This window comes from Orbilia oligospora (assembly GCF_000225545.1).
Source record: "Orbilia oligospora ATCC 24927 unplaced genomic scaffold scaffold00210, whole genome shotgun sequence".
Taxonomy (NCBI): Eukaryota; Fungi; Ascomycota; class Orbiliomycetes; order Orbiliales; family Orbiliaceae; genus Orbilia; species Orbilia oligospora.
The window spans coordinates 892,012-905,588 of NW_011645767.1; the positions used below are offsets into that span (position 1 = coordinate 892,012).

Consider the following 13,577-nt stretch of genomic DNA (forward strand, 5'->3'; position numbering starts at 1 on the left):
CATGTGTTCAAAATTGCATTGCCTGGATTGCATCGATTGTAAGCACCAGGACGAAATTCAAAATTGATTAACAGGATGAAGTTTTTATTGTTTAATTGTTTAATTGTTTTTTGGGTTTATGACATCTTCCTGATTCATATTCCTGTTCAGGTATATTCTTACGTATGCGAAGTGTGTAGTTTTCTCATTCCAAAGGTCAACAACCTGGAAAACATGGAAGGACCCTCCGCTGCCATATGGTTCTTTACCAAATACCCAGATTTTGGTTGCTTATTGTATGTCAAGTCACCGAGGAAGACCCCGTAAGAAACGTAAGAAAGATCGTGGTCGCGTCGTGATGTTACTCGAACTCACAATTTAATATTTGTGAACGTAATGACATCCCACGGATCGTGAAAATTTCCCCCAACGTCGAGAAAAGATTTGCTTCTTGAAGCTGCAAGTTGTCAGCCTTCTTTGTCCTTCTTTTCCCTAATACGCGCTGTACTTGAGTGTTCAGTGGTGGTGTGTGGATTCAACGATGTGTGTTTGACAGAGCTAGTTGGAGAAAGACTGAGGCGGACCCTTAAACTGGGCCGGCTGTTGGATTAATTCGATCGAACAGAAAATTCGGCCGCTTCTGCATGACCTTACATACACGATTCTTGGAACTGCAGATACACCGATTATATAGACTCGACGGACGGACAGCCGTACCTATAGAATTGCGGTTGCAGTTAAGTTGCAGTTAAGTTGCAGTCGGCGCTGTTGCAGCTGCATCGAGGGTCCCCTTGGTGATACTGTCGTGATGATGTGCCTCTCAAAAGAAGGCAAGTCATAATCTCGCCTACTTTACCACTAACTGTAAGTATCAGAAGTACGTACTGAACTCTATAGGGATCCAACCAACTAGACCTAACCACCGCGGCCTAGTTTTGATTTTTTTGATTTTTTTGATTTTCTGAAAGTTCGCTTGTTTATGGGGCCACCCCTTCTCCTTTGCTCCTGTTCCTATTTCTTTCCTTGGATTCCTTTTCTCCTTCTGCCATTTCTAGATATCTTTTTGTTCTTTCCCCCTCCTTTCTTACTTCCCTCTTAACCCAACCTTTTTCTCTATTGTTGACAGCCTGAATACTCAGGCTCGCCCGCAAGTACTGAGGTCCCATTCGGTGGTTAGTTCCATACGCTTTGCGGTGACCCGTGTCCTCGAGGCCGGCACCAACCTGTTGCTAAGGCACAGGATTGCTTTTTCGCACTCTTCCACTCTATACCTTATTTCTGGCTGGTCGTCCGCCGCTCCACCACCACCTCCTTCCTCCGATCCCGTTTTTCCCTGATCGCAGCTTAATATCCGGCAAAAGAGTGTACGATGATCCAATACACCTGGGAGTCCCTCGACGTTTTTTAGCGTCCATTTTCCTATTTTTTGTCTCGTGTTTCCACTTTCATAAATCTTTTTTTATATTGCCCGGGGTAGTTTACAGTGGAACTGGCGTTCAAACGGGAAGCACCTGTAAATCATCGAATCTCATTATATCTTTTTCTCCAACTGTGAAAAGGCCGCCATCAGCCTTCAGACACAATCGACAGAACTACTAAATAACAGCCGCCTTGTCGAACAAGTTTCGGTTTCGAAGTCCGGCTTGATATCATCTTGTATCTTCTCTTTTTAACACACACACAAATAGAATTTGGTGGTGAACGTCCAGACGTTCACACTCGCAAGTTACTCCAACAGCTATGTTTGTGGATGGGAAGAAATATGCATGTGACGCTTGCGTCCGAGGGCATCGCGTGAGCGGATGCAATCACAACGGTATGTATTCCCACCCTCTTTGCGATCGAGAATTTCGCCGTTTTTCTAGCCTTGCCATGTTGTCCCGCGGTGTTTAGCTTTGAGCGAGGCTGCAAATAAGTGTCTTGGAACTGACGAAAAATCATAATTAGACCGTCCATTGCAAGAGATTGCAAAGAAGGGACGTCCGGTATCACAGTGCCAGCACTGTCGAAGTCTGAGGAAGTCGCGTTCGTCTCACGTCAAATGCGACTGTGGGGAAAAGACTAAGGGAGCCCCGAAGCACCACTATATAAACGAGAATGGGAAGCTCGTAGAATTGGACGAGTCCAAAGGTGATAGACACTCCCTAAGCTTCTCTTACTGAAAAGTTCGATTTGCTAATTGTTATTGATAATCCGAAAAGGCTCGCATTGCCAATGCCCACATGGCGGCCGATGCACTTGTTCTATCAAAAAGGAATATCTGGAGTGCGTGCCAGAAACAACCACCAGTACACCAGGCTCCTCGACTTCTAGCGAGGGGCCACGGGTGAAGCCACGGCTTCAATCGACACAATCCGAGAGTAGCCTGACTCGCTTCACAAATGGACATCATAGAGTGATTCATAGACACCACTCTTCTCATGGAAGTGCGCCATATCATATCCCGATTCATCATCATCACACATCCGGCAGCGATAGCCATGACAAGATAACGCCAGAAGTGGATCTTTCGTCTTCCCACGGACATATCATCATGCCCTCCGATCCGGAAGATCTACCGGCTACATATCAAAGATCTAATTTAAGCCGACAAATCAAATCCGAAACTGGTTCGCCCTCAGTAGCATCATCTGGATACCAGGAAGGCAGCGATTCAACGTTACCCACAAATCTGAGCCGCACGATCTCTGAATTCAACTTGAACGGATCTCGTGGGGTTTTCGATCTCTCGCTGCGAACCACGGACTTACCAGCCTTTGATACCCCGGACTACTCCGCCCGCGAATTTTACTTTTCCGCCGTTGATTCAGAAGCAGGGCTCCCATTCTCGGCATTCAACCCCCCAAACTCAGCGACATGGCAATATGAGGCAAGTTTCGACAGCTTTTGTGAGGTGCCGCCTGGACTTACTCAATCTGTCTCTGGAGACGATTCTGAAGTTGAGACTTGGGCGTACCCCACGCTTCCCAGCCCTGTACACAACATCACCCCTGGATATCTCAATGGACCCTTCTCTGCGGAGTCTTCCGACTTTTACGAATCCGATCATCATGACGGCCTTAGTACAGTGTCTTCAAGAGTAGGACTCGCCAACATTGCTACGCTTCCGCCACCCGACCTTGGATCCATGGAAAACTATTTGAACACCGGCTTTGACGGCAGCACCTTTAACCTAGGTGTTCAGGAAGGCGTTTCCTTGGCCGAAATTGGGTTTGAAGGTGTCCCACCAACAGCTTACGAGGACGGCAAAACTATCTCTTCGGCCGAAATTGGAACTGAACACGGGTCGCATCTCTTCGCAGATTCCGAGGTTCTGATGATGGTTCCTGTAACAACCCAAAATGTACCCCTTCCTCCAGAATTCGAAGCTCGGTAGCATTACCTACCTCCAGAGTCATTAGCCAAGCCCTGGGGTTTATTTGGTCCTTACGCCTTGACACGCCAATTTCAACGGGACTGGATCACTAAAAGTTATTGCTTTCTCCACGTTTGTCCAGCTTTTTTTCGTTTTGCTTTTTTACCGCCCCTCTTTTTATTGTCGTTTTCGTTTATAGCACACATACCACCTTCATTAGACTTGTTCGTTTTTTTGTTTTGGAAAGCACAACTTTTTTGATTGTAGTATCTCTGTACCCGTTGTTCGAACACTTTTTTTGAGATACCTGTGTTTATTTTTTTAGCAGGTTCAAACTTTGGTGTCAGTTGATTCATGTCCTTGGTGTAGCACTGCTACCTCTTTGTCTGCAATTCTGTTTAGATTACGATACTTTTCATTGGGTACATCCGAAGCGTCCTCCCCTTTCTTCTAGAATACAAGATCTTCTACGTTTTTTTCTTTTCCCTTCGCGGGGAATCAAACGTTCGAGAACCACTTCCCCTCCACCCTTCATTTGCTTCCGCGCCCCAGACGCTATCAACCGGGGAAGGAAAGGCAAATCTTTAACCGAAGCAGGCACCGGGTCGAGGGTCATGTTTTCACAAGATTGGGGTCAACGATCAAAACTCACAGGCAGGGCGGAAACTACTTTTTTTTTTTCTTGGTGATACTTGGGCCTTAGTTGTCTGTTCACATGGGAGGATTGAGTGTACCTTCTCATAGGGGTTTGATAGTAGAGCTTACACGATGCCATCTGCCATTGCCACAGCTTTGTGTGTGTGTTCATTCCCGCGCCTGCGTGGTTGTGTCCTCATCGTGTGTGCCTATGATTTGAATTATCCTTAGGGGTTTAGCCGTCCTTGTCTGGAACCACGACATCAGGTAAAAGAAATTGAATCCCAAAATTCGCCCCCGCTAGCCGTTTCGGCAACCACCAGACACCATGGCCATGTCAGCTATGCCCAGCGCCTGTTCCGATACACCCACCGAAAATGTCTTGCACAGTCCGATTCTATTTCCGCCGATGTACACATACTTCTTTCTTGTTCTTTTTTTTATTTTTATTTCTTTTTGGATTTTAAGTGAGGCTTTCTGTTTTTGCGCTCTGGCGGCCTTTCTCATAGATTTCCCCCATATCGAAATTTCCCAGCTTATTTGATAGAATGGCGCCCCGGAGTTATTATTTCCTTTACAGCCAAAATTTGAAAGCTCACGCACTTCAGAATTTCGGCCTGATACCAAAAACAGCATTTTGTTTTTTTTTTCCTTTTCCTTGCATATACTCCCTGTACAATACTGCAATTATTCCGAGCATTTCTTTCTTTAGCAAAAAAAACAACCAAAAGCATAGACTACGCGGTTGTGGGAAACGAAAACAAGGCCTGACCCGATAAATACCGATACGATAACTCTTCTGGAGCACTCCTCCGTTCAGGCGAGATCGACACCCTTTACGATCCTTCCATCCGCATAACATTTTAATATAAACGTACTTTAGACAGGGTGGAAACATCGTGACATGAGCCCATCATATCATTCGAATCGTAGCGTCTCCATTTCTGATGAACTAATCCGAAGCCGAGGTCCCACATGACGCCTCCATAATTAATTTATAGCTCCACACCTTGATGCTTCAAAATGACCGTCAGATCGTCTGTAGAAAACCACTACCAACAATCGTAATCTAAAAAGCGAACCGGTCCCTTTTACTTGCAGATTCATAAAAACAATAGCGTAAAACATCGTTAATCTAATCTCAGGTCACGATGATATCCACGAGTCACGCAAGGTCTTCTGTCTCCTAGTGCTCACACTAATGCAGCTTTCATGTCGCAACGTGCACCTTATCGAATCGCGGAAGCTGCCGACTGCAGAAGCTTCCAGCCAGGCATGTCAGCTCCTCTCAGCTCCTGACAGTTACCCGACCGGCTGGAAAAACCGAAGAGGGGAGTTTACTGCACGTTCTGCATTTTGAATCCTAGTGGACTGGTATTCAGTGAATGGGAAGGGGCATTTCTAGTTGCTGGGTGATTGATGCTATCTCTTCGTATTTTTCCCACCCCGCTAGGCCTATCTAACCCCGCCTCGACTGAACTCTAGTGTTGAAGGCCTGGTATCAAAAGGGACACGTCTAGACATTTCATTCGCAATGAATATCTCGATCAGATGATGCGGGAACTCCTCAGTTTAACAAGCATTTGCATTACATATACAGACGAGCACCCAACTCTTTTTTGTTCCCCTAAACCAACAGGAATACAGATCCGTCAGGGGGGAGCGGGTCCGGCTTGCCTGGAGCATATGTTTACGAACTCGAAGGCCATTTCGGGCCAAAGGTCCAGCTGGTTTACTCGGTCGGACTCGGGCTAAACACGGCATTACGCACCAGTTAAACAACAGTTTCTCAGGTCGTACAAGGCTGTATTTTTTAGGAATATTTTTTGGTAATCAGTTTCGCAGATCGTGGTCGTTTGTGCAGGTTGAGGTGCCTTAATGGTCATCGCAGTTGCCCATATCGGTAGGCTCCGGTGGTCGTTTAGGTACCTGAAGATACTTGGCTACTTGGTTCATGCATTGGTTTTCCAGTTTTTGGTCAGCATAAGGCACACCCAGCGAGGGTATGAATTTTACATTTGATCATGGTTATTCCTAGCTACAGTACGTATTTTTGTAATGTCGACTGTACAGTCGAGATTTTACTGCGGACCGCGTGAACCTTCAACATAATCAAGAAGGCGTCCAATTGATGCTTTTCACCGGAGAGACAATGGCAAATTATGCTGCCGTCGGAATACAAACACGGGAAGCAAAAGCAGGACGCACTGCAGCTCGAAACGACGAGAACGGACGACTTAGCATCTGCTAGCATGCCCACTAGTGCCTACAATGGCAAAGATAAACGATACCTCCATTCTAATCATCCGAAGCTCGTAATATAAAACCCTAAAGACGATTACGATTTCATCCGATGTCTGAGCCACGAGCCTTCGCTATCAACGGGGTTTCAATTTAAATGTGGCTGTAAACTTTTGTTCGATATGTATATTATCTGTGAGCAGCCATCTGATCATGAGTGGCCTGACTGAGGTTGTGCTCTCATAAACGTGGTTTATTTTATGCCGTATCACATTTTCACAGCATAAATCTCGTACCACAGCTGGGGTTTTCCTCGGACCTGGGAAAACTTCTTTTTAATCCTCGACGTGAGCTGCTCCGACCGATTTCAAGACAGAGTTTGAGGGTACGTGCCGGTTCAAAAACCTGGTTTGATTCGTAATTTAAGCAAGCGACATTCGCACTCCCAGTCATACTGAACGATTGGAGCAGGTGTACTCCGTCCTCCCATTGACTTCTAGAAACTCAGCCAAACTTACCCCTCGTTCCGAGTCGGCAAGCCGGGCATAACCCCTCCAAACTTTCAAGAGATGTGTGTAGTGCGTCAGCACAACCCTGCAGCAACTAGCATCTTATCCAATATAGTAAATGCCGCATACAAAAATTATACATTGTACATATGCTTTAAGCATGCACTTTTATGTATATGTACGGTCTTTTCAAAATCCTGATAACGGTAAATATTTGGCAATTTTCGGACTCGTTTACATCATAATGCAGGAAGTCATAATCATATGAAAATTTTCAGCACCAAGATCTAGTAGACACGTCGCCTATCTATAGTAATCGCCGCTAGCAAAGCACCGAAGGCATTGTACATATATGTAAGGTAGACTCGTCTGGTCGCAGGATACGGCTTTAAAATTTAAAATTTTTTATATATTGCAATGTCGAGATGGTGGGGAGATGTGTTGTCAGTCGACGGGTGGGCTAGTACTTACTCTGCGGGCGCGGGACGACCGATCCAATCTTGTCGAGGCAATGAGGGGTTAACGTCAAAGAAGGAGGCGGGCCTCGAGGCTTCCGGCGAAATGAAGTTGATAGAGACACCCGAAATAGCCATGGGAATAAAAGGATGAACTGCCGTTAGTTGCATTGCATTCGAAATCCATACTTCGAAGCACATACCTTGACAAATTTTAAAAACACTGCCACTAGGGATTTTGTCGACATGTCCCGCAGCTCGTTTACAAAGTTACCCCGCTATCCCGGGGATGCCAGCTGGTATACTGAGGGGCCACGACATCGAACATCGATATCTGCAATGGAGCCTCAAAAAACTATTCGTCGGTTTCCCAATCACGGGTCACGACATCACTGTGCACGAACAATCTGTTCATTCTTGGCTTTTACGCCTCTCTAACGCGCGGAGGGTATGATTCCGAAAACGCCTCCGGTCTTGGACTGCAGGCTGAATCCATGGTACGATCTCAATCCACCAAATTTGGGAAATATGTCTGTTCTCAAGATCTAATTCGGAAAACCCGCCTAAATTCTGAAAATACCAAACACCCGGGTGCTTCAACGGTATCTGGGGCATCCCTTCAGTATCGTCCGAAATCTGGGGTTAAAGTTAACCCATCTGGTTAGTGTTTCCAACGAAAGCCCCTTGGTCGCCAAATTCTTCAACCTATTCTTCAAAAACACACGGGTACCCAAGCCATATGGCTAATCTTAAGAGATTCAATCGTCCGTGCTTTCAACCTGCATGCTGGCAATTCTATCCGTGGCTTTCCGAATCAATCATTCGTCAAACAAGGCGCTGTTTCCTTTCACTAGATTGAAATACTTTTGCCGTCTTCTTTAGGCGTTCTAAGAGTGGAATTCTCAAAAGGGTCTAATTGATTGGCCTAATCTCATAACCTCAAGTTCGAAGGCTCCGGCAATACATCAAAACTAATGGAACAAAAAAAAAACCGTGCATCGATTAAACATGCGGCCCTTCAGCCTATCCGTTCGTCATGTGGGTCTTGTACATGTATTGGGGCCAGACCAGAACAAGCCGCTACTCGATTGTGTTGAAATACCAAAATGCAACAAGGCACGTGTAGTCGATGTCTAATTGGTCAGTGCGTATGTGCGTGCGTTCTCCGATGGCTTTCCGGTGCCCTGGTTTAACTGTGCCGGGTATATTATTCTTTGGTGTTCCGTTTGAACGATTTGCCACTGTTCTTCTGCATGGCTTACGAGAGCGGCGGGTGATATCTCACCATGCGCATGCTTCTAGAATTATTCATCATGAAATGCTTTTTTTCTTAACAAACGTTATTGTAAGTACTCGAATCCGAGACATTAAATCTATACGATTACGATATGGATTCGAAATCAATGGTAAGATTGGTCCCGAAGAGACACCTAAGCCTGTTATTCGTATATGAAACTTCAAGTTATGAACTCAAATGGTCACGATATGGCATGGCATGACCGCCATTCCACTGTAATCCCAGCGTCTGGTTCGAGCCCCTTGTCTCCCTTCCTCGAAATTCCAAACCCTCGTCCTTCCTCCACCTTCAAACTCCGAAGTCTCCCCAGCTTCCATGGCGCCATGAATCCTAAAATGACAGCGCTTAGCGAATTAGCCTGTCCCGTTCCCTGCTGGTCTCCATCACCTCCACCATCTTTCGCCGGTCCTGATTACATTTCTTTTTTGCTAATTTATTCTGGTTGGCTTTTCGCGATATCTCAATCCTTCTGTTTGAAGGGTGCGTGTGCCCTGGTTCATTTCCTATAGCCGTTATACCACATCCACTCTGGCTGCAACTTTCGTGTGCGCCAATGTGCGGCACAGATGGGACCGATGTTCGTTTGCGGAATAACTGACTTGGCCATTATGTATGATAGGTGGTCCAAGCTCGTTCTCTTGAGCCGTTGGAGCGGTCTTCTTTGGGCTTGGAGTATGCACTGATTCTGTTGCATCCCGTATTCGCTAACAGCGAAATTTTTTCATCCAATCTGTACTGGTTTGAGTTTGTGAGCTATGCACACCAGTAACGTTACCAAACCGCGCAAGATCTGAGCTTAGACCACTTCCATTCTGATAAGTTTCCTTCCCAGGTAAGGCTCGCCTCGTATACGCTTAAGCATCACGGAATGCCCATTATATTCTGAATCACATATGATTACTATCTGTATCACAACTCTCTTATTGCCGTTAAAACGCGAGGCGGAATATGCCGTACGACCTATATGCCATTATTTGAAGTGTTATGCTGACTTCTTTACCATGGGCGCCTTCACACAAGAACCTACAAACACCAATAGAATCACACACGGAACAGTTTTACCGTCGGCACGACGGCGCGTTTTCCCGGCTAAATTCGTATTTTCCTTTCCCATTTCGATTGCTGAATTTGAATTCTTCATCTCTCCATCCCCATCGGAGTTGGTAGGTGGGATAAAACGGCAAGAGGAGGGGTGGTCCGCAGGTGCTTAGACGAGATTGCATATAATACATGTCTACTAACACTTCCACGAGGGTTAAGTTGAGGCAACGCATCTGGCCGTCTGATGGTGGTGTACTTGCGGCCAATGAGTATTTGAAGAGTAATTCAGCCAGCTTAATATCCGTAAGGCTTAGACAGAGTGGTTTTGGCCGCCGTTTTTCGAAACCTTAACACGGGATAAACTACAGCTCCCATATCCGGAGAGGTGCAGAAGCGGCATTGCAGTAGCAGTTTTGTTGGTCCGCGAGGCCTGGATACTGCCTTAATTGTTTTGGTGGCGTCTTTTGTCGTTGATAATAACCTGGAATATGTGGAGTTGAGAGTGGGTCACGGAGGACGTAAGTGGAGGTGGGGAAACACTAGTTGGAAGGATTGGGTGGGTGGAGCGGCTGGGATGAATTCAACCTGCTTGACACTATCTTTACACCGTAAGGAACTTGTGAATCCAAGACATCCGGAGTAGCTAGTGGAGCAGTTCATGTCCCCATTCAGATATCTTGCAGATTGCTTCGCTTGCCGGAGATGTATAGATTTGATGAAGCCTATGCAATTCCGGCTCGCCCAGGATTTCCATTTCATGGACTTAAGCTCGAGCACCCGCTCACGCCGATTCATACTCAAAGAGGGTTATTGCGTGGCACTCTCCCGTATCTGATCTCGTACCCTTGACTCTGGCGGTTTTCAGCTGAAGCACGAAACATCGCACTAGCGGATACGAAGGCTATCTTTGAACGTTTGTGAGCCTTGTCCATGCTCTCGTAGAAATGTTTATTGCTCGGAACTTAAGAACACGCGTTAATCATAATGGGCCGGCGGATGGTGAATCGTCGATGGAATGTTACTGTATATCATAATTATCAAATTATATTTCTATCCCATGGTATCATAGATCTATCGGAACAACTCCTAGCTCGAAAACACCCCAGGACCTTGATACTTCAATATATCGTCAACATTAACGCCTGTTTAACCATATCTATAATTTCAGAGCAGGTGATTAAAAAAATTGTGATTGGCGGGACATAACGGAAACAAAGTGGGCCCTGAGCCCAGATTATCGCTGAGCATTCCGCCGGAGAAAACTGTTATCTGAAGCTGGGTGTTGGCCTCGAACTTCATTTCTTAGCCGGGACGATATTGGACCAACAGCTTGAAGTTTCGACGGGAGAGCATCGGGAGGCAAGGCTGTGGGTGGTGGCAAATCGGAGGCTCCCCAACTAGCCGGGCTGTAATATATTGAATTCGATGTAAATGCAGGGCTTCTGATGGAGGACTTCGTTGAGTGTGCTGGTGAATTGCCTTGAAAAGGATTCTCGTGTTGCGCGTGTGGAATTGTTCGGGGTGGTACTCGACTTGGTGAATCTTCTTGCACCCATGAAATGTCGTCATCTTCATGGAAACTATCCTCGTCTAGCGGGGTACCACCACGAGCTAAGCGGCTTCGGAAGTCGGCCGCCTGCCCCAGCACGGAGACTGTTGGATTGAATTCGACTCCACGACGCGGGGGAGCGGGTGTGCCAAATGGATCAAACCCAATCTTCTTCTTTGCTGTTGCCCGTTCTTTCCTCCGACTCTTTTCATCGCTATAGGCGTCTGAGAGGAAGAGATTTAAAAGTTCATCATGGACAAATAAATGCGAGGTCTGTTGATAATTCTGAAGTCCGGCAAGCCTCAACAAACATTCGAGGAGGGATAAAGAAGCCAGGCTCGGGCTTGACAGCCCAGAAAGGCCGCGCTGGTAGCTAGTCGGTTGCTCCACAACAACGTTCGGTTTTCTGATTGATACAGATGTCAAAGACTGTTTCGGAGGTGGGGTCGTCTGTTTCCCTCGAAGTAAATTTGAAAATCCGGGAATCAAAGATGAAATACTGTAGTTTGTTTCCTTGCGTGTGTCTTTGCTAGCGGATGCTTCTAATTCATCATCTTCATCGTCTTCATCGTCTTCGTCGTCTTCGTCGCTATCTCCTGGTTCTTGCCAAAGCTCAAACGCTAGCCATTCTTTGTCGAGATGTTCTGGAAAATCCCACTTTTTATTATGTGGCTCATGGTGAATTGAATTGTTGGCATCGAGGTTGTCATGGAGCTGTGCGGAAGGCCCATCGGCTTCAGATAGGTCGTCCTCGTCGTCATCTCGTTCATAGCGACCGATCCTTTCCAATAGACGCCTCGGAGGGTCCGCAAGAGGATTACGCTTCAACAACAATACTGGAGTTATAGAATCGATACCGAGTAGCTTTCCAGAGTTTGTGTAGAATATCTTAGATATCTTTCGGGGAGGTTAGATTCTGCATAATAAGTTGTAGGATTATGGTCTTACTTGGTGGATTGGCACGCTAAGTCGTCTACCAGCGTTCTGAACCTCGTCGAAAGGTTCTCCTTCGTCCTCATGCACTCTACCGTCATCTAAATCTTCGACAATCCGAAGTTCATATGCGTATTCGTCGGTTTTCTCAACACCTCGCATGTACTGCCCGGGCTGACCGGCGCCAAGGTCATTATCTGCCTCGCTACCACCATAATGTAATGGTACTCTTAATATCTTGACCTTACATTTGAAGGCAACCTCTTGCCATGTGAACTCATCTACCTTTGGCCCTGTGCGGTGCGCGTGCCCGGCAAAGAGTTGATATAGCGTCAACGTGAAAGCGTTTCCGACTTGCCGTTCGTGGAATGGGTTTTGCATGTACATTTGGTCCGCTATGGTTAATATCGTGGATGCTTGGAGGAGACGGGACGGCGAAACGCTTTCAGGCATGGCAGTTGAGAGCGAGGCCCCCGACGCCGTGACAGATAATGATATCAAGGGTACAGCCTATTGAGGTGGCGGTTAGTAGGATTTTGAAAATGTAGACTGATGCAGACTTACGTCCTCTATCCGTTTGGTCAGATCCTTAATTTCAGCTATTATTTTCTTGGCTGTATCTTTATCATGCTGGCCCTTCTTCCGAGTGCCTTTGTGCTTCTCTTCAGCTTCTGCGGCGCTGAGCAATCGTACCCCGAGACTCTCGATATCCTCCCTTAGGCTTTTTGTCAGGGCCATCGCTGATTCTAGGGAAGTATTCCCTCGTGCTGCCCTTTTTCCAAATTAGCCCCGAGAAATATGTACGAAACACCAGGGCGCTTACAATATCTCGACAAGGTCTATTGCTGGCGAGACGACCTATCCCCACTGCGCATCAGCATTAGTCCCGAGGCAATCATCCTTGAGCACCAGCTTGAACGGACCTTGATCTTTATATCTAACCGATCCTTCAACATCATAATCTCCGTTCGTTCACTTCCCCTAATCGCCTACAAAATTTAGACGGATTCGAATGCATGTCTTCGTTTGGGGTCCACTAACGCGTATATATCGGGTGCATTGGCCTATCGCGAAGCTACTAGCTACACCAATACCGGAGCTAGCATGTAGAATATTAGCCTGGATTCAAGATGTACATAGCTCTGGAGCTGAGGGTAGTCAAAGGTATACCGTATTGCAAAAGTGACGGTTTGCGATGCGATCTGAAGTCAAGAGTTTGTTAGCAGCCAGCTACCTCTTGTTGTAGTTTGTTACCCACTTTCGCTAGTAAGTCGTCCATCTTGGTTAGGAGGCTTAGTGGTCGAGAAGCTGGCCTTCCACCGGGCTAGGATTCGAATTTGTAAAGGAAAAGTCCCCGGTTGGAAGCTTGGTGATGTTTTTCGGTTTCGAATTCGATGTCGATACGAATGAGCGGGATGATGTTTTGTTTATCAGAGAGGGATGAGGCCAAACAATGAACAGATCCTGGCGACGTCACGATAGCTACAAGCGGAAGAGCGCAACACAAATAAAATGCAACAAAGGAGACGGCACTCGCAACTCAATACAAGTATACGCTAACTAGCTTGTAAGGAAATATAAG

General features: G+C 46.4%; 2 protein-coding genes across 2 annotated transcripts; one reads left to right on the forward strand and one right to left on the reverse strand.

Moving 5' to 3' along the window:
- Positions 1-1,719: 1,719 nt before the first annotated feature.
- On the forward strand, positions 1,720-3,355 carry AOL_s00210g246 (uncharacterized protein; the record flags this gene model as incomplete). Its single annotated transcript, XM_011129048.1, has 3 exons — positions 1,720-1,795; positions 1,927-2,109; positions 2,181-3,355. 3 exons carry the CDS (start codon positions 1,720-1,722, stop codon positions 3,353-3,355), a joined length of 1,434 nt encoding a protein of 477 aa, XP_011127350.1.
- Positions 3,356-10,747: 7,392 nt separating this feature from the next.
- On the reverse strand, positions 10,748-13,274 carry AOL_s00210g247 (uncharacterized protein; the record flags this gene model as incomplete). Its single annotated transcript, XM_011129049.1, has 8 exons — positions 10,748-11,959; positions 12,011-12,505; positions 12,560-12,767; positions 12,819-12,853; positions 12,919-12,984; positions 13,037-13,094; positions 13,166-13,197; positions 13,254-13,274. The coding sequence occupies 8 exons, from the start codon at positions 13,272-13,274 to the stop codon at positions 10,748-10,750; spliced, it is 2,127 nt and encodes a 708-aa protein (XP_011127351.1).
- Between the last annotated feature and the right edge of the window lie 303 nt (positions 13,275-13,577).